The sequence below is a fragment of the Halichoerus grypus genome, chromosome 12 (assembly GCF_964656455.1).
Source record: "Halichoerus grypus chromosome 12, mHalGry1.hap1.1, whole genome shotgun sequence".
Lineage (NCBI taxonomy): Eukaryota > Metazoa > Chordata > Mammalia > Carnivora > Phocidae > Halichoerus > Halichoerus grypus.
Window position 1 is genome coordinate 101,420,987 of NC_135723.1, and position 22,307 is coordinate 101,443,293.

Here is a 22,307-nt window from a genome sequence, read left to right on the forward strand (position 1 = left end):
TCACTGTCTACTTCTTATCCAAACAACATGCCTTGCTGCTGGTGCTTTAGTCAAACATTGAATAGAAGAAAAATTTTTTCTCTCTCCTAACTTCCTTTACCTCCACAGAACGGTGATGCCTTTCATGCTTTCTTTATACTAAGACTACAGAACAAAACGTATCTAAGAAATTGTGTAATCACGCCCTTTCCTTCTTTTGAACAGCAGTGGTCAAAATAAGCCTGCATTCTGACAGTTCTATTTTACATTCTGTTTGTATCTTACTGAATCTAGTGTATCCACTACATCCAAAATGTGTTGTACAGCGGAAGAATTAGCACTATATTAGAAACAGTTACCCTATATTTATTCACTAAACTACTTAAAATATTGACACTAATAACATGAAGATAGTCACTACTTTCACAGAGCCATGTAAAGATTTAAAATGTAAGCAACCAAAAATACACAAAAATGTGGAATACTGGTTTTCTCTTGGAGTTAACACTTCTACGGCTAACTTAGTCTCTTTATACTTATCCATAGTTCTATAAATTTTCACTAATACGCATCACTGTTATAATTTTAATGTGATTTTTAGAAATTCAGTAAAAAACATTAAGAATAAGAGTCCAACAGTTATCAAGAGCCAAAGAATACACTGATGTTAATTAAAATAGTAATTGTTAAAATTCAACTGCTCTCTGGATGTTTTATTTAGTTATAAAAGTATTTTGTTTAGTTTTCTGTATGACTTTTTTAAAGTGTGTTATTAATGGATATTCATGGTTTGCAATTAATACAAGAAACTAGCGGCACCCGGGTGGCACAGCTGGTTAAGCAATCAACTCTTGGTTTCAGTTCAGGTAGTGATCTCAGGGTCACAGGATCAAGCCCTGCATCTGGCCCTGCGCTCAGCACAGAGTCTGCTTGGGACTCTCTCTCCCTCTCCCTGTGCCCCTCTCCTCCATGTGTGCTCCCACTCTCTCAAATAAATCAATCTTAAAAAAAAATACAAGAAACTAAAATAAAACCAATAAATTACAATATACATCTTCACCATATAATAGTTATGTAGAGCAATCTTAATCTTCTGAGCCTTATCTTTATTTAGGCCTAAAAATTCAATGCAGAGAATACGAAAATACTTAAAACCTTTACCGCTAACTTTCAGTAAATGCTCACTATGTCCGAGGCAATGCTGTAAGTGATTAACATGTGTTAACTCATTTAAACTTTACAACAACCGTATGAAGGTAGCTTCTAAGTCTGGGATTTTACACAAGCTAATAAGTTAGTCTGTTACTGTTCCATAGATGCTGCAGAAAACACAGACTCCTGGATCAAAGACCAAGGACTTCATTACTCACTGCACAGCAAGTGGCACAAACATGAGGATATTGCTGTCAGTTCCCTTTTGGCCCCCAAGTCTTATGGGGGCCACACCATGGCCCAAATAAATGTCTGTCCTTGCAGTGAAATGCATCACAAGGAAGGAACAAAGAGCATAGGGAACCCACTGCTTTTATAGTAAGCATTAAACATGCCTGCTCTTTGTCCCAGAGGGAGACATTGCCTCTTCTTCAAGACTACTCACTGTGAACAGAACCCTGAGAAATGGCCAGATAAGGGACAGTCAAGGCCTTACATTCTTGGGATACACAACAAGATATGTCAAGTGCAAGAGACCATGGAGGAGTATCTCCCAACAGTAGCTACTATGAACATCTCCATGTTACAGATAAGAAAGCAAGGTAAGAGATTAAGGAACTTTGCTCAAGAATAATTAAGTAAAGGGGCGCCTGGTTGGCTCAGTCGGTAGAGCATGCAACTCTTGATCTCAGGGTTGTTAAGTTTGAGCCCCACAATGGGTGTTGAGATTTCTTAAAAATAAAACTCAAAAAAAAAATTCAATTAGCAGAGGAGCCTGGATTCCAACACAGGCAGTCTGGTTCCAGAGCTAAAACTGCTAACCATTGCTTAGCTGAAGTGTGTGAAGAGTGTGAGTTGAAATGAAAAAATTAAAGAAAACAAAATAATTGCAGAACTGCAAACAAGAGGACCTGCATGAAGCAACAATTCCGAAAACAATGTTAGTATGTGGAGGATGAACTAGAGAAAACACACAGAAAAGTCTAAAAACAGTAGAAGTGATAAAGGAAGATGAATAACATGTACAATGTGCATACTTACTACTACTTGACAAAGAAAATTGAACAGAAAAAACATTCAAAGATTCTAAGGAGGAAAACATTCTTGAAACAAAGGCAGGACCGAACCTATGGATTTAATCTGCAGATCAAAGCAGCAGAAAACATGAGCTGCCCACCTCTCCCTGTCCTTCACAGAATCAGATAAAAAGTAAAGAAGCAGATGGAGGATCTCTACAACATGATCTGTAAGTGGGGCCTATGTAGCGGACATCACAATTGCCTTTTTTGGCATCCATTCTATGCCTCTGCCTTGAAGCCATCATTTTGCTCCCCTTCCTCTCTCTAGGAGTGAGCTCTATTATACTGGGATTGCACACACTATCTTACTTTTGAAATGGACTGGGTTAGAGACAGACATATGATCTAAATAAACTAGTCCTAGAATTCTGTTTAGCTGATACACATACATGCTCCCTCTGCTCTGATATGGACAAGAAATAATGTAGCACCCAAGACTGCAGGCAACCATCTTCCATCAAGGGGAGCCAGCCACAGAACAAAGCTGACTAAAAAAGAAAAAAAAAAAAAAAAGAAAAGAAAACAAAAAACACACACAAAGAAAGAAGAAAGGAAAAAAGAAAAAAAGAAAAAGGCAGAGAGATGCAATGAACCAGGCACTTTGTGACAAGAGTAAACCTGAATTAGGTAAACTTACACCCATCTCACCTCTGAACCTGACAGTGTATGACCCATAGATTTCCTTCTTTCTTGTTTGAGTTATTTTATGTTATTTTAATAACAAGATACTAACTGACTAAATATAATAAATGGAAATCAAGTTTCATATACCATGCAAGGGGACAAAAATGGCTATACATTCTATTCAGTGCCCAGAAAAATTTACATAAGCCACATATTACAATTCAAAGAAAACTCCAGAGAATATCTATTTCCACTAACAGCAGACTAGGTAATTTGGAACAACCCTCCCACTGAAGACAAATAAGAAAGTTGAAAGAAATAATTTAAAAGTAAACAAGTCTTAAAAACAACAAAAAACCTAACAAGGTAGTGAATCACAGAGGAAGCTCATGGAGAGAAGCCCAGCACTCAGGGCTGCACTTCCCATGGGGGTGTCAGTTTAGACTTTCGACAGACCTGTGGATGGTTCTAGAAGTCAACAACCACCAGGAAATGTGGGCTCAAGAATGGCAGGAGCCCCAAAGGGCTGGACATTAAGAGTAAGACAGAACCAGAAATAAAACAATGCTTGCAAGGACTGCTGCACAGCTTTGCATCGCATGCTTAGAACAAAAAATAAAGCCATGAAATTGAACTGAGGTGGTCCTATATTACTAGTGCCCTCAAGGTACCAGGAAAAAAAAAAATCAGAGAAAAACTATCTTTGGAAGAAAAAAAACATCAATTTACTTCTATATATAAACTGTCAAACACATTGTCCACCACACAAACACAGATAATCAGTTATAAGAGGGGACAAGACAACATGAGCAATGAGCAGAAACAATGGAAACCAAGCCAGAGGGCTCCAGACATTGGCATAATCAAACAAAAACTCTAAGCCAATTGTATTTACTATGTTGAAAGTAATAAAACCAGGCATTAAAATCTTCAGAAGGGAACTAGAAATCATAAAAAGTGATGCTGCAATTTGAAAAATAATAGTAAAGCAATTTTAAAATATATTAAATGGACTTAATTCATATGTTTAACAGCAGACTAGACAATGCCAAAAGGGGACAGGTGAACTGGAACATCTATCTAGAATGTATCTAAATAAATCTGTCTAAAATAAAGAACAAATGGACAAGAGGATTAAAAAATACAAAAATGAAGGTAAATGGCAACAAACAGTGATACAGTTCAATGAGCATTTAATTAGAAGAAAGAAAGAATGGGGCAAAAGCAGTAATGGAATATATATCAGCTGAGAATTTTCCAAAACCAATGAAGATTTCAAGAAACCTCAAATTCTAAAATGTACAAAGTGTATAAAACCAACACAATATAATTAGAAATTTGTAACAAAAATAAAGAGAAAATCCATACAAACAGTTGGAAATTTTATAAACTTTCTCAAACACCTCGTAAGTCAAAAAAAAGGATCAAAACTACAACTGAAAACCATTTAGAAAATAAGGAATAATAAAAATAATTAATATCCAAACCTAGGGAAAACACTACAAATCATGTTAAAGGACATTCCAGCTTAATCCCTTTTTTTTTCTTTTAGTAAGTAATGAAAATTGATTAAGTAAATATTTACTCCATAAGTTAGAAAGGATATCCACAAAAATTCCTACAGCTAACCTGATACAAGTAAGTGAAATCCAGCAAGATTTCAGAGAACAAGGCAAACATACAAAAATAAATATTTTTATATATTAGCAATGTACAAGTAAAAACCATTTTTAATTTACAGTAGCTCCCCCCAAAATGAAATAATTAGTGTAACTCTAAGAAAATATGAGAGGATCTATATTTAAAAATTACAAAACACCAATGAAAGAAATCAGAGAAGCCTCATATGGAGAGACTTGGCCAAGTTCATGCAACGGAAGACTCAACATAGTAAAGATGTCAAGTCAGTCTTAAGACTGTTCTACAGGCTTAACACAATTTCAATTAAAATCCCAGCAGGATTTGTTTTTTTTAAAGACAAGTGATTCTAAAATTGATATGAAAAGACAAAAGAAAAAAAATGGCTAAAATAGTTTTGAAAAACAATAATAAAACTGATAGACTAACACTTATAAAAACCTATTTCTACACAAAAACCTATACTGTTCATAGTTTTTTGGATAGCCAAAAACTGGAAACCACCCAAATGTCCTTCAACAGGTGAATGATTACACTACAAATTGTGGTACATCTATACAAAGTACTATCATTCAGCAATAAAAAAGGAACAATCTATATTGATACGTATAATAACAACCTGGATGACTCTCATAGGTACTAAACTGAATGAAAGAAACCAGTCTGACAAAATTACACTTTGTATGATTTCATTTAGAGTTTTTTTTAAAGATTTAAAAATTTTTTTAATTAGTCTCTACACCCAACATGGGGCTTGAACTCACAACCCCAAGATCAAGAGTTCCATGCTCCACTGACTGAGCCAGCCAGGTGTCCCTGATCTCATTTATAGGGCATTCTCAGAGACAAAATTATAGTGAGAGAGAACAAATCAGTGGATCGCCAGGGTTTGGGGGAGGGAGGTAAGATATGACTTTAAAGAGATGACAGGGGTGCCTAGGTGGGACAGGTGATTAAGTGTCCGACTCTTGGACACTTCAGATCAGGTCGTGATCTCAGGATCATGGGATGAAGCCCATGTTGGTCTCCATACTCGGCACAGAGTTTGCTTAAGATTCTCTCTCCCTCTGTCCCTCCCCCCAACCCTACTATCTCTCTCTCTCTCTCAAATAAATAAATCTTAAAAGTAAAAATAAAACAGCACAAAGGAGTTTTGGAGGTAATGAAAAAAAGCCAAACAAACAAAAACTGCTCAGGGTTTTTAGTAATAAGCTTTGCTTCCAGATCTACTAGACTTGTTCAGAAATAAAATTTAAATATCATGTCTAGAGTTACAGGTAAAATGCAATATCCACTAAAAACCTCTCCCCATTGAAGTAAGGTACAAACACTTCCGGATATGTAAAAGCTCTAGAAAAATAGGCTTAGTGAAGTCTAATGACCAAAGCAGAATTTCTGAAAAGGGGGGCCAGGTAGGCATTCACAAAGAAGAGGTGATTCTTATAAAAATACTTGGGTAATTGAGAGACTGATCTACACAAAGTGAAAGCCAAGACACAAGCATGCACTCAGTCTGAATATGTTGAACTTCGTTTGTGAGAAATGAGGTCCTCTGGGCAAGCCTCAAGTCTAGTATGAAGTAAGAACTCTGGATAAAACTGTTGACAATGTAGTCTGAAGGTGTCACATAGTGTAATGTTAATTGAAATATGGAAGGAAGGATTCAAGCAAATGCTCACTGACCGTTTAGATTCTTGAGAGTGAAACTGATGTTATCAGGGATAATCTGAGAAAAGTTCCTTCCAGTCAAACATTGAAAAGTCTGTATAGCCTAGAGAGACTAACAAATCAAGTCAAAATTCTAATAAAAAATGTAAAATTGGCAGAGTACAATGGTACCTACCAGGGGCTGGGGGAGGAGGGGTGGGTGGAGATAGGGAAATATTGGCCAAAACACACAAAGTTGCAGTTACATAGGATAAATAAGTCTAAAGAGCTAATGTAACAACATGATGACTATAGTTAATAATACCGAGCTGAATAGTAGAAATTTGCTGAGAGTAGACTGCTGATCAAAAGAAAGCAAAGTTATATTAATTTCAGATGCAGCGGACTTCATAGCAAGTAAAGTTATCAGGGACAAACAGTGCCATTACCTAGCGAAAAAGGGGTCAATTCTCCATGAAGACATAATAATCCTTTACACATATGCACCTAACAAGAGTGTCAAAATACATGAGGCAAAACTGACAGAGCTGCAGAGAAAAATATATGATTCCACTATTACATATGGGGATGTTAACACCCATTTATCAAAAATACAGATCCAGCAAGCAGACAATTACTAAGGACATGGTTAAACCCAACACCACCATCAATCAACTGGATAAAATGGACATCTATAGACTACTTCATCCAACAACAGCAGAATATACATTCTTCTCCAGATCACATGGAATATTCACCAACAGACCACATTCTGGACCACAAAACAAATTTAAAATAACAGAAATCATACAATGTCTGCCCTCAAACCACAAAGGAATTAAACTAGAAATCAGGAATAGAAAGATAGTTGGAAAATTCCAAAATATTTGGAGGTTAAACAACACTTTTTTCTTTTTAATTTTTTAAATTTTATTTATTAAATAGGCTCCATGCCCATAACCCCGAGATCAAGACTCACATGCTCTACCAACTGAGCCAGCCAAGCACCCCCTAAACAACACACTTCTTTTTTTTTTTTTTAAGATTTATGTCACAAAGAGAGAGAAATAGAGTGCGTGTGCGCACAAGCAAGGGGAGAGACAGGGAGAGGGAGAAACAGGCTTCCCGATAAGCATGGAGCCCAATGCAGGAATCCCAGGACCCTGGGATCATGACCTGAGCCAAAGGCAGATGCTTAACCAACTAAGCCACCCAGGTACCCCTACACCATAATTCTAAATAACATATGGATCAAATAAGAAATTTCAAGAGAAATTTTTAAATATTTTGAACTAAATGATAATGAAAACACAACTTATCAAAATTTGTGAGATGCAGTGAAAACAGTGCTTTGAGAGAAATTTATACCACTGAATGTATATATTAGAAAAGAAGATCTAAAAGCAATCAATCAAACTAGAAAAAAAAAGCTAATTAAATCCAAAGTAAGCAGAAAAAAAGAAGTAACAAAAATTACAGCAGAAATCAATGAAATTTAAAACAGGAAATCAATGGAGAAAAATAATGAAACCAAAAGCTGCTTCTCTGAAAAGATCAATAAAATCAATCAGCCTCTAGCCAGGTTTACTGAAAGAAAAAAAGGGTAGAGAACACAAATTATTAATACAAGCAATTAAAGAAGGGACATCACTACAGGTCCTATGGACATTAAAAGGACAATAAAGGAATACAATTAATAATTCTATACCCACAAATTTGATAACCTAGATAAACTTCTTTGAAAGACACAATTTGCAGGGGCACCTGGGTAGCTCAGTTGGTTAATGGTCCAACTCTTGATTTTGGCTCAGGTCATGATTTCAGGGTTGTAAGATCAAGCCCACATCAGGCTCCATGTTGAGTATGGAGCCTGCTTGAGATTTTCTGTCTCTCCCCCTCTGCCCCTCCCCCCCTGCTCGACTCACTCTCTCAAAAAAAATTTTTTTAATTAAAATGAAAAGAAGACACAATTTGCCAACACTCACCACAAGTAGAAAGATTCAATCTGAATATACCTATACCTGTTAAAGAAGTTGAATCAATAATTAATAACCTTTTAAAACAGAAAACTCCTAGCCCAGATGGCTTCATTGGTGAATTCTACCAAACACTTAAGGAAGATACTATATTAATTCTCAATAATCTCTTCTGGAAGACAGAAGCAGAAGGAACCTAACTCACTCTATGAGAACAGCATTACCCTAATGCCAAAAAACAAAGACATTATACCAGAAAACAAAATAAAACAACAACAAAAACTACAGACGAGTATCTCTCAAGAACATAAAAGCAAAAGTCCTCAACAAGGGGCGCCTGGGCAGCACAGTCATTAAGCATCTGCCTTCAGCTCAGGTCGTGATCCCAAGGTCCTGGGATCGAGCCCCGCATTGGGCTCCCTGCTCCGCGGGACATCTGTTTCCCTCTCTCCCACTCCCCCTGCTTGTGTTCCCTCTCTCTCTCTCTGTGTCTCTGTCAAATGAATAAATAAAATCTTTTTAAAAAATAAAAAATAAAAATAAATTTTAAAAATCCTCAACAAAATATCAGCAAAGTGAATCCAAAAATGTATAAAAAAAAATTATACACCATGACCAAGTAGGATTTATCCCAAGTATCCAAGACTTGTTCAACATTTGAAAATTAATTAATGTAATCCATCGCATTGATAGGCTAAAAAAGAAAAATCACATAATCCTATCTGTAGATACAAAAAAAGTACTGACAAAATCCAACACCCATTCATGATAAAAACTACTCTCGGTAAACTAGAACTTCCTTAACTTGATAAAGAATATCTACAAAAGAGCCCCTACAAGCAACAACGTATTTAATGGTGAGAAACTAAAAGCTTTCCCACTAAGGCAAGGATGTCACCCTTTCACCAGTCCTTTCCAACCTTGTAAAAGAAGTTCTTCCAGTTATTGTAATAAGACCAGAACAGGAAATAAAAGGTATACTGATTGGGAAGGAAGTAATAAAACTGTCTTTGTTCACAGATATAAATGATCATCTATGTAGAAAATCCAAAAGGATATACAAAAACACAAACAAAGACCAAAAAAAAAACCCTGGAACTAATAAACAATTATAGCAAAGTTGCAAGATACAAGGTTAATATACAAAGTCCATCATTTCCCTATATACCTGCAATGAACAAGTGGAATATGAATTTTTTTAAATACCATTTAAAATTAGCATTTCCCAAAAATCAAACACGTGTAAGTCTAACAAAATACACATAAAATCTGTCTGATAAAAACTACAAAACCCTGATGAAAGAAATCAAAGAAGAATTAATAAATGTAGAGATATTTCATGTTCATGGATTGGAAGACTCAATATTTCCAAGACATTTGTTCCTGCCAATTTTAATTATAGATTCAATGCAATTCTAATCAAAATCTCAGTAAGTTATTTTGTGGATATCAACAAACTGATTTTAAAAACTTTATGGAGAAACAAAAGACCCAAACTAGTTAACAAAATATTGAAGGAGGGGCGCCTGGGTGGCTCAGTTGTTAAGCATCTGCCTTCGGCTCAGGTCATGATCCCAGCGTCCTGGGATCGAGCCCCACATCAGGCTCCCTGCTCAGCAGGAAGCCTGCTTCTCCCTCTCCCACTCCCCCTGCTTGTGTTCCCTCTCTCGCTGTCTCTCTCTGTCAAATAAATAAATAAAATCTTTAAAAAAAAAAAATAATAAAAAAAAAAAAAAAAAAAAAAAAAAACAAAATATTGAAGGAGAAGAACAAAGCTGAAGAACTGCCTTCAAGATTTACTATATAGCTACAGCAATCAAGACTGTGTAATTTTGGCAGAAGAATAAATAGATCAATAGTATGGGATAGAGAAGCCAGAAATAAACCCAAATAAATATTTAACTGGTCACTGAAACAAGACACAAAGGCAATACAATGTAGAAGAAATAGTATTTCTGAACAAATGATGCTGGAACTGAACATGCGCACACACAAATCCATCTAGACACAGACCATACGTCCTTACAGAAGTTAAAAAAGTAAGTGTGAAATGCAAAATTATAAAATTCTTAGAACTTAGGAGAAAATCTAGATGACCCTGGGTTTAGCAGTGACTTTTTAGATATAACACCAAAGTCATGATACATGAAAGAAACAAATGATAAACTGGACTTCATTAAAATGAAAAATTTCTACTCTAGGGGCACCTGGGTGGCTCAGTCATTAAGCATCTGCCTTTGGCTCAGGTCATGATTCCACAGTCCTGGGATAGGGCCCCGCATCGGGCTCCCTGCTCAGCGGGAAGCCTGCTTCTCCCTCTCCCATTCCCCCTGCTTGTGTTCCCTCTCTAGCTGTCTTTCTCTCTGTCAAATAAATAAAAAATTTTTTTTAAAAATTTCTACTCTGCTTAAAACACTGTCAACAGAATAAAAACATAAGCCATAGACTAGGAGAAAATATTTGCAAAAGACATATCTGATAAAGGACTGTTATCCAAAATATACAAAGAACTCTTAAAACTCAACAATAAGAAAACTAACAACCTGATTTTAAAATGGGCTAATAAATATAACAGAGAGGTCACCAAAGATACACAGATGGCAAATAACCAGACAAAAAGATGTTCCACATGATATGTTATCAGGGAAATGTAATCTAAAATAATGATATACTACTACACACTTACTAGAATGGCCAAAATCAGGAACACTGACAATACCAAATGCTGGTAAGGACTTGGAGCCAAAAGAACTCTCAGTCATTGCTGGTGGCGATGCAAAATGGTACGGCCACTCTGGAAGACAGTTTGGCACTTTCTTATTAAACTAAATATGCTCTTAACATATGACCCAGCAATCATGCTCCTTGGTATTTATCCAAAGGAGTTGAAACTTATGGACTTGAAAACTTACGTACACACAAAACCTGCATGTGGATGTTTACAGGAGTTTCATTCATAATTGCCAACACTTGGAAGCAACCAAGGTGTTCTTCAGCAGATGAATGGATAAACTGTGGTCCATCCCAAAAATAGAATATTATTCAGTGCTAAAAAGAAAGTTCTCAAGTTATGAAAAGACATGGAGAAAATTTAAAGGCCTATTGCTAAGTAAAGGATGTCCATCTGAAAGAGCTATTTACTGTATGACTCCAACTGTATGACATTCTGGAAAAGGCAAAACTATGGAGATGGTAAAAAGATCAGTGGTTGCCTTGGATTAAAGGGGAGGGAGGGATGAATAGGTGGAACACAGAGGATTTAGGGGAGTGAGAATACTGTGTGATACTATAATGATGGATACATATCATTTCACACTTGTCCAAACTCAGAGAATATACAACACCAAGAGTGAACTAAAATGTAAACGATGGACTTAGGGCGATAATGACATGTCACTGAAGTTTCGTCAATTATAACAAATATACCATGCTGTGGGGGATGTTGACAATGGGGAAAGCTATGCATATGTAAGGGCAGGAGGCATACAGGAAGTATCTGGGCCTTCCACTCAATTTTGCTGTGAAACTAAAACTGCTCTAAAATCTAAAGTCTATTAAAAAAAATTATACTAGAGGTAACGAAGTATTAATGTGAACAAGTATTTATAAGCAGATGAATACACTCTCACATCTATGCAATAACTAATATACCACTAAAATGGACTAACATAATTAATTCTCAATAAAAACAATATAATAATTCGCATCCTTAGAGCCCACTTTTTTATCTCTAATACTATTTTCAGCTAAAAAGAACTAGGAGTTCTTAGAGAATAGTCTACTTCATATCCTGGGGTAGAGAAAATTAAAGACAGGCCTGAAAAATATTGTTGCCAAAGAGCAATGAGCTTTGAAACATTTTGAGATGATAATAAAAGGACTTAGAAGCCAGCTGAAAAGAGACTCCTACTGGCCAAACTACCACAACAGTCAAAATAAATTTTTAATTATAATTAGCTAAATTATAATTAACCAATTATAATTAACTAAAACAAGTTTGCAAAGCCCTGATTATATAATAATTCTGAAAAAAAAGTGGAATTTCTCTTCTTAACTTGCACTTCATTCGAGTTGATTTAATTTATATGGGAAAAAACAGACTAGTAACAGCCACCACCTCCAAAAAACCCATAGGGTTTTCTTACCATAAAAACATAACAAACTGCACTGACCTCTACCTCTGAAACTAATAATACATTATATGTTAATTAAATGAATTTAAATTAAAAAAAAAAACTGATTTGTGAAATTTCTTGTGATTTTCCCAATGGCCACTTATAGGATACTCATTCCCACCACTTACCACCCACCCCCACACACAAACCCCCTATACTCATTTTAATAAATACTCTCTTACATTACTATAAGTCATTAAACAAATGTACCAAGACACAAAATTTACAGATATAAGAGACCTTCCAATAAACCTTGGGCCTTGAGACATGCACATGTTAAAACCTTGCAGCCAACTCAAATGTGCTTTTAAACTGACTAGAAATGTATGGAACTCTTCTCTTAAGAGATTTTTTTTTTTAAGTTTCATATTTAAATAATCTCTACACCCAACATGGTGCTTGAACATAGGACCTCGAGATCAAGAGTCACATGCTCCTCTGACAGAGCCCACCAACCGCCCCTGTAGCTTAGTAGTTTTAACAACTGTTCTCTATTCTTTTCTTTACTATTCTCCTTGCCCTCCATGTTCACTAAAACAACTGGATGAAGGTCTTTCCAAGGACAAAGAGCAAAGACTAACTCACTTGATTTTATTTAATTTTAGTATAAAAGGCCAGAATAAGAAAAATATCCTGCTCCTGTTAAAACCTTTCACTAAACTTTATTTGCCTTGATACCTCTTAAGAGATAGTATGAGAAGACAGTCCATTTGTGGGGCTTAGTACTCATCACATAAGGAAAAATTAAATATCAGAACTTTAGTTTTGTGGTGATGTTCCAAGAACAGCAGTAGCTTAGAAAATACAAAACAAAATAAAACTGTAAGAATGTAATACTTCTTCAGTTAGTGAACTGAAGCCTACCATGTGTCTAGAAGTATTCTAGGCACTGGGAATAAATCAATGAACAAGACAAATCCCTAACCTCATGAAACTTGCAGTCTAGGGTGGAAGGCATGTAATAAACAAGTATGTCATACAATGTCGTATCTGTTTAAATACTAGGAACAAAGGAGAAAAGGACAGAGTGACAAGTGTTAGACAAGTTGGTCGAGAAAGGCCTGAGGAGACAGCAAATGAGTGAGGACCTGAATGAATTAAGAGAATAAGTAATATGAGTATCTGGGAACAGGGGTTCTAAACAAGGCATATGAAAAGTGCAAAAGCCTTATAAAAGAATGTGATTAGTGGACTCTATGAATAGCAAATGGGCCAGTATGGCTGGAGCCCAGTGAGCAAGGGGAAGAGTAGGAGATGTGGTTGGACAGGCAGCCAAGGTCAGATTAATACACTCTGAAGATCATGGTATGGGCTTTGGATTTTATTTTAAGTATCACTGGAGACTTTGGATGGTTGACAGAGGGAAATAAGACTCTTAGTTTGGTTCGAAAAGATCCCTGACTATTATGGGGACAATAAGACCAGAATAAAGAGCAAATGCATGGAGTCAGGAAGCTCTTGCAGTAGTCCACACAAGGAGTGGTGGTGGAAAGTAGTGGAATGAGATTAGTAAAGGAGACGAAAAGTGTTTGAAATAGGATATATTGTGAAAGTAAAGCCCAAAAGATTTTCCAATGGGCTCCATATTTTCAGCCTGAAAAATAATGATGTCATTTAATGAGGTGGAAACACTGGAAAAGAAGTTTCAGGATAACAAAAAATAGTGCCACAGAAAACACATTAAGTTTGAGATCCTCTTTAGACATGTAAAAGTAAATGTTAAGAAGGAAGCTAAAGATATAGGTTGTGCTCAAAGCAAGAAAAGAGCTAGTAATATACTTTTTGGAGTCACAGCACATAGGTAATACTTAAAGCAACTAAACTGAAGATGAGCAAAAGAGAATGAAGAGACACCAGTGATGTAGGAAAAAAACAAGAGAATGTGGTGTCCTGAAAATCAAGTAAAAAAAATAATAAATTGTCACTACTGAAAGTGGTTAGCTGTGTGAAACAATACTGAATAGTTAAGGGCAACAAAGACTAAAAGCTGGCTCTGGCAATATGAGATCATGGGTGACACTGACAAGAATGATTTTAGTGGAGTGGTAGGAAGAAAGCCCAACTTGGAGTAGGTTCATGAGAACCTCTCATGAGGTTCATGAGAAAATGACGTTTTGGCAAAAATAAGCTACAGCCATAAGTATAGACAACTCTTTCAAGGATTTTTCCTATAAAGGTGAGCAAAAAAGCAATAAGTAGTTGAAAAAGGATATCTGATCAAGAGAAGGTGTTCGTGTTCAAGAAAGATAATACTGCATGTTCAAATGCTAATGGAAATCATTCACTGAGACAGGAAATGCATGATGCAAGAAACCCAGGAAAACTGAAGGCATAAAGTCCCTAAGAGATGAAGAGTTAGAATAGAGGACACAAGCAGAAGAGCTGGCCTTTGATAACCAGAGACTTTTCATCCCATTTTAACAGTAGGGAAGGTAAAATATATGTGAGGAGCTACAAGCAGGAAATGTGGGTGAACGTAGAATTTCTTTCCTGGTTGCTTCTATTTTTTCTTTTTTTCATTGAAATAAGCAAGATCATCATATCTGAAGAATGAAAAACAGGAGGAGGTGTTGGAAATTTGAAGAGAGAAGAGAAGGTGGTGAAATAACCATCATTGATAATGGGAGAGGAAATTTCTATATAAAAGTAGAATGAGTGCAGAGTAGCAATCATACCCACTTGAGATTTGAGGTCATAAATTTAAAATGAAACCAGTCAGCAAGGTTATGATTTTCACCAGCCATTATCAGCTGCAGAATTTGGGTTTTGTAATAAAAACAAAACAGTGGAACGATGGTAAAGGCGTTAAAGGTGAATAAGAGAAGGACTCCAACAGTGGATCAGACTCTGAGCTAACACAGGAGGGTAACAACCCCATCACTAAGATCATTGGATTGGAGGACTCAGTATGGTTCAAGAATTATTATGGTGCTATACTAGGAGAAAATGAGCTGGAAAAAGAAGAGGTAGTAGTCAGAGGGTAGAACAGCTGATGCCGAGATTCTGGAAGTGAAACAGCAATTGTCATAGCAAGTGAGACAATGAATGACACAAGCTGATCACATATGACCAGAAGACAGACAGGCTGAGGTAGGCTGGAGAATCACAATGTTGAGAAATCAAGGAGCCAAGAGGCCTGGGTACTGAATAGATTATTAACATCACAATGGGAGAAGCAGAGGGAAATAGAAAGGCAGGTGTTAAATCTTCAGAGAAAGAGGGAAAGTACTCAGGAAGACTGTTGTTAAATGCAGAAAAGGGGGCCTGGGGTACAGTCTGGCAGCACTGGTTTAAAGAAATCTGTAAATAATCATTATGTTGAAAAATGTCACTTAAAACTTGAAAAAAAAAAAAAATCTTTCACTAGAAAGTAATAGTATATGGTACAGAAAAAATTTATGGAAAAGAAATCATGAAAAATAACTAGTGGAGAATTTACATAAATTCAAGTTTAAAACAATGTGGTAACGAATTTGCAGCAAAAGAGCAAAAGGTAGAATTCTGCATTCCAACCTTCAGTCATCACTCTACCTACCAAGACCCTACTGAAAAGATGGATGAGAACTAGAGAACATCTGAAGACTTTCCAAGAATTACAGCCATCTAGCTGCAACACACTGACAACCAAAAGTATTTTATGGAAAACTGTATTTCAAGATACAGCAATTTCTAACTCTTCTCTAAAAACTGTATGATACTCTGTAAACAACAAGAAGAGGACAATCAACTTCAGAGAAAAAGCCTATCACTATGTCTAAACTCTATCCAACCATTGTTAAAAAAAAAAAAAAAAAAACATTGCCCATGAGAGACCATCTCACACAGATAGTCTCTGAATATAATATGAAACCTCATCCCTTTGACAACTTAAGTCATTAACTTTATAAATTCTGGAAATTACTTTGGGCAATCTACTCTATGTTCCTTTTGCAGGTACATAATACACATTAGATTTAAGGTACCTAAATGTCCAGCAGACCAGAAAGCATTTGGTCTGGTTTAACCCAGCATTTCACAATATTATTCTTTAATGGAACATATTTTTTTTCCCCTCACACATATACTAACACAATCAGCTTCAAACAAATGCTGGATGGTTCAAAAGCAGAAATATACTATAAATTATCACATTAACAGCCTGGAATTACTGTTTATTCCAGTTTAATTTTGCTTTAATAAGATATTTGTCTACAGGTATTATATACTTTCCACTAAATCAGGGCTGTAGGAAACAAAGAGAGAGAGAGAGAGAGAGAACTAAATTTTTTCACTGTCATGGCCTATCAAACTATTTCAGCACATGGAGAGTTTAGAACTCAGTATATAGACAAATGCTAACTGTGCAAATTATGATGTAGATTTTTAAAAATCTGTTAAGTTTGATACCTGTTTCCACAATATTTTCTGTTTCTGTTGTCTCCAGGCCATCCATGCTGTCCTCATCTTCCACTGTAGTTTTTCCTCTACTTCGAGGCCTACATAGAAGTAAGGACATAGAGTTAAAAGTTAAATTTTAAAGATTACAATTATATTTAACATAAGGAAGTTGAAGGTATACATAATAAAATAATTTTGGCAATTTTTACTACATGTTACCAAATCAAATAGTAAATATCACATTTAAGAGTCATTTTTCCCTCAAACCCAGCCCTTCCTTATACATAAATGTGAGGATAGGCCCAGATTAATATATTTTGTCATTATAACTTACTTCTTTAAGTATTCTTTATATTAGGCTTTGTCCCTCTTTTGAGCTGACCTTGAGATGACCCTCTGTCTATAGTGGTGGTTAGAAACCACCTGGGTTATCTACAAAATTCATGCACCAAGTTATACCTCTATATCTAGTGAAATTGAAGAATGATGCCCAGACAACTGTATTTTTTAAGACACTTCCATACATGAAAGTGATGCATATCCTTGCAAACCACTCAAAAAAATTTTTGTAAATACTGAACATAATCTAATCACACATCTTACAAATGTAATGCAATTTAATTTATAAAACTCACTTCAGTAAAGTAAGAGTCATGGTAAGGTGAGATTCTTTGGCCCAATCCAATTTAAAAAACAAAACAAAACACACTAATGCCTTTAAATTTTGTGAAATCTCAGAACTTAAGGATAGGAGTTAAAAAAAATTTTTTTGAACACATAAAATAAGAAAAAACGGGAAATCACATATTTTAAAAATTCAGAAACTGACGGTAATACTCAGATAATTTCAGAGTTTTAAATTATTTCATTACTTAAAAAGACACAAACTCTGTATTTAAGTTGAAAAACACTAAGGGCAGAAAATAAAGGAATAATAATATGAAAAAATTAAAAAGCTTTTTTAAGCAATTGAAAATCTATTTAAGTCTTTCCTTTAAATGATATTAATCAAAACCAAAAAAGGAGATGTAACACAAGAATTTTTTGAAGCTGAAGCAAACAGAGTCTAAGTAGTTTTATATATGAATTATTGCAAATTGTCAGAAAGTCATCCTTACCCCAAAAACACTTTAAAAGAAAACACTTGAACCAAAATCCTAACAAATATATCCAAAAACTATGGTTGAAAAAAAAAAATCTATGTTGAAAAAACAAAACCTAAGTAAAATACTAGTAAATATTATCAACATGCAAGTATGATTTAATATTAGAAATTAGTCAATATAACAGAGTAGATCAAAGAGCCAAAACAGCATTGTTTCAAACTTCATGAGCAAAGGGGAAAGAGACAGAACTGAGTAAGAGTCTAAACTGACTTACTGGGGCTGAAGGATTCCAAGGTTGATTGTTCTAGTCATGAAAAAAGGGAGAGGATAATTATCTTCAGGATTTATTAAGTAGTTATGTTAAATTTAAAAGAAAACGTTAGGGGCGCCTGAGTGGCTCAGTCGGTTAAGCATCTGCCTTCGGCTCAGGTCATGATCCCAGGGCCCTGGGATCGAGCCCCGCATCAGGCTCCCTGCTTGGCAGGAAGCCTGCTTCTCCCTCTCCCACTCCCCCTGCTTGTGTTCCCTCTCTCGCTGTCTCTCTCTCTGTCAAATAAATTAATTAAAAAAGAAAAAAGGAAAAAGAAAACGTTAAAGCAATCAAAGGGGGAAGAACAGATGGGATGAGGAAAGTCTGACCAATCCAACAGGAGGCAAAAAGGAAAATAAAAAATACATAATACATAGAAAATAAAATAAGAAGATAAAAATTTAAATAAAAATACGAGTTATCACAGTAAATGTAAGTGGCTTAAACCTGGCTGTCATTATTTAATCATTAAAAGATTAATTTACCAGGAAAACAAAACAGAACTACTCACATTGTATAAAGCGAACATTTACAGAACAACAATGAGGAATTGATAGATTCACAATCATGAAAAATTTTCACATCTCACTCTCAGAAACTGAGATGAAATATAGTTAGAAACGTTTTAAGCAATTACTTGGACAACATATTTAACAAGCATCATTAGACAACTCGAACAATCCTCCTGTGTCTGGCTCTGTTAAAACACCGGATACAGGGTTAAACAACAAAATCTCTGCCTTCACTAAACTACATTCTAGTGAAAAGAAGTATCTGTTACTCTTGTAAACAAAACACACATCAAGAAAATACAAATAAAAAAAAGAAGTATGACAGCCTACCATTTAAAATAAGATACTTATAAAATTTATGAATTAAAATTTAATATGAGTAAGGAGACATTTCAGTAGAGATATGAAGTACAACAGAAACCAAACCATGCAGATATCTGGCAAAGGAGCACTACAGTAGAAGGAACAGCAAATGCAAAGTTATGAGTATGTGAGAGTTGGAAGAACAGTGTTTCCAGTGTTGAAAAATATAGTGTGGCTGGAACAGAGTGAGTGAGAGGGGCAGTAGGGAGATATGAGGCCAAAGAAATTTTTTTTTAAAAGGGATGACTTTTTTTAGAAACCTATACACCAATATAAGGACTATGTACAAAGAGACTGGAAATTCTTGAAATAATCCTAACATGACTGCTACAATGGAATTGAGAATAAGGAATTAATTCAAGAGATATTATAGAGATAGAATTTACTTTTAATCTTTTCTTTATGATTCTTCATGATTATGAACACTCACTGCTGAAGAAAGGAAAACATGTATGACTTAGCTGTCTTTGCCATTTAATCTTCCAAGCCAGTGTTTGTTGCTCTGTTTTATGTTTTTTTCCTCCACTATCCTGACCCTTGCAAAGTTATTGTTTTTTTGGCACAACTGGCTTTATTTCAAACTTATTTTATCTAAAGGTGGGAGCGGGGAGTGTGTGCATGTGTATCACTTGTCTGTATTCCTCAAAAAGAAATTCTTAATTTTTGCTTTGCTTCTTTTCCTTCTTATTCCTCTTAATTCCTGGTTTTGGCACCAATAAGGCATGCTTTTTACATTCATCAATCCATCAGAATTTTTTTTCCTTTTGCTCAATGGACTAACTTATCAACATCATGTGATTTTTATTTTTATTTATTTTTTCTAAGATTTTTTTATTTATTCATTCGAGACACAGAGATACAGAGAGAGAGAGCATGAGCGGGGGGAGAGGCAGAAGGAGGGGGAGAATCAGGCTCCCTGCTGAGCAGGGAGCCCAATGCGGGGCTCGATCCCAGGACCCTGGGATCGTGACCTGAGCCGAAGGCAGACGCTTAACCATCTGAACCACCCAGGCGCCCCAACACCATGTCATTTTTAAATTTCCCATATTTCATTCACATCTTTTTATTGCTGATCACTGGCTTCTGGTATGTGATTGTTCTGACTAATCAAATGCTGAATTTATTTTTTTCTGAATGCAACAGATAATGGTCATACTTTGTCAAACCCGTATCAGTAAAAATAGATGTATACATTTTACATTTCCATATTGCATTCAGATGTTCCCAGTTTGGGTTTTTAATAGAACTCTGAAGTCTCATTACAAATGGCAATGTAACAATTATTTATTCCAATCTTTCTTTGGCTTTTATTCCTTCTCTTTTTCTTTTGTATCTCTTAACCTTTCATTTTAATTTTGATTCATTCTGCTGCAAGGAAATTTGAAGTAAAATAATACCACTAACAACTTGAGAAACTTTTCCACCAAAAATCCAATGTTCCATATTAATACTATAAATTAAAGCTAATTTGAGTTCCTAAAATAATATAGTAGACTCCTATTTAAAGCCACATGGGAGTAAGGAGGAGGTTCAAATTACCCTCCAGCCATAAACAACTAGAAAGCCAGACAAAATATAGGGGGAAAAAATTATTAAACATTAAACAAAAGGCAGGGACAGGACTGTAATCCCTGGACAATAGGAAACAAACAAGGTGAACCCTACCATCACAAAGGCTTTCTACATGGAGTTAATTTGCAAACTGTAGCACAGAGAGGGGAACTCAAAGACTGGCAACTGTACTGAAATGAGGACACAGAAATCATCAGTTCGGGCTAGAAACTGTGGGAGAGAGTACACAAGGGAAGGGAGTTGTACAGGGAAACAGATCCAGACATCTGCATAAAGGTACCCTTAAGTTTTTCTCTGAATACCACTCTGTATAAAAGTGGTATAAAACCCCAAAAGGCTAAACAAGAACAAGTTCCAAGGAGAGAACAATTACAGCACAGCTGCAATACAAACAAGTCCCAAAGCTCCCAGAGCCAGGAATCAGTCGTGTTCCCTCTAGCCAGAGTGCCAAGACCTCACTGACTATGTTAACACATTAAGTAGAAACTAGAATAGAACATGACTTTAAAAGTAGGCTAAATGAAGCCTACAACAACTTATCTTCTAGACCATCCCTAAAGGAGTTCACAAATAAGCCTCAACAGAATCAAAATTTTCCACAACTAACTTAACAGGCAAACACACACACACACACACACACACAGCATCTGTGTACTACAACAAAATCTAGCTCTCAACAAAAAAATCACAAAGTATGGCATCCAATGAAAATTTACAAACTATACAGAAAAGGAGGAAAATGTAAGCAATGACCAGGAAAAAAATCAAGGAATAAAACAAGAAAACAACAGAAATGATAGAAGAGACAAGCATGGACATTAAATCAGCTATTATCGATATGTCTCATATGTTTAAGAACATAATGGAAAATGAATGAGAGAAGAGAAATGGAAGATAGTAAAAAATATTAAAAATGGAACTCACAGGTAACAAAAAAAAATCAAATAAAATTTTCACTTTGACTGATTAACATCTGACAGAAATGGCAAAAGAAAAGATGACTGACCTTAAAGATATAGCAAACAATACCTACCCAACATAAAAGACAAGTGAAAAAAGACAAACATAGCTACAGAGCCCTGGGGATGACAGCAACCAATCTAATGTGTGAGGTTGAAGTTGGAGGGAAGCAGACAAAAAAATATACATATTTAGTAAAATACTGGCTGTAAATCTTGCCAACTGTGTAATTATAAACCTACAGATGCAAGAAACACAACAAAATCTCTCTCTCACACACACACACACCAGTAACTTTATAGTCAATTTGCTGAAATAGAGTACTAAAAGAAAATCTTAAAAGCAAGATGTATTACTTACAGAGTAAGAAAAATAAGAGTGACTACAAACTTCTCATGTGAAACTATGTAAGCCAGAAGATAGTGAAATAACATAATTGAAGTGCTTGGAGAAAAAATTAAAGGAAAAAAACCATAAATCTTAAATAAAACATGCGGCAAAAAGCATCCTTCAAAAACAAAAGTAATGTAAAAGCTTTTCAAACAAATTCTTCAACAAACCTTCATTATACGACAAGTTAGGGAGAGTCTTCAGACAAAAGGAAAACGACAGTTAATAAGAATCTAGATCAAGATATCTGTATGCAAAGGAATAAAAAGTGGTGGAAATGGTTAAGTATGTAAATATAAAAGGCCTTTTTCTCATTTTTAACCTCCTTAAAAGTTAAATCACTGTTTAAAGCAAAAACTACAATTTATTCCAGAGTACATAATATATATAATTAAGTTGTATGGCAACAGGTGGTGCCTAGGTGGCTCAGTTGGCTAAGCATCTGCC

General features: G+C 35.4%; 1 protein-coding gene across 3 annotated transcripts in view; it reads right to left on the reverse strand.

Annotated features, from left to right (window-relative positions):
• Positions 1-22,307, reverse strand: part of KMT2C (lysine methyltransferase 2C) — a 267,212-nt gene that overhangs the window by 177,132 nt on the left and 67,773 nt on the right. For all 3 annotated transcript variants that reach the window (XM_078059760.1, XM_078059759.1, XM_036069051.2), the window contains exon 2: positions 16,657-16,745. In XM_078059760.1, the coding sequence (XP_077915886.1) occupies positions 16,657-16,745 (89 nt within the window). The remainder of the gene's footprint in view (positions 1-16,656; positions 16,746-22,307) is intronic.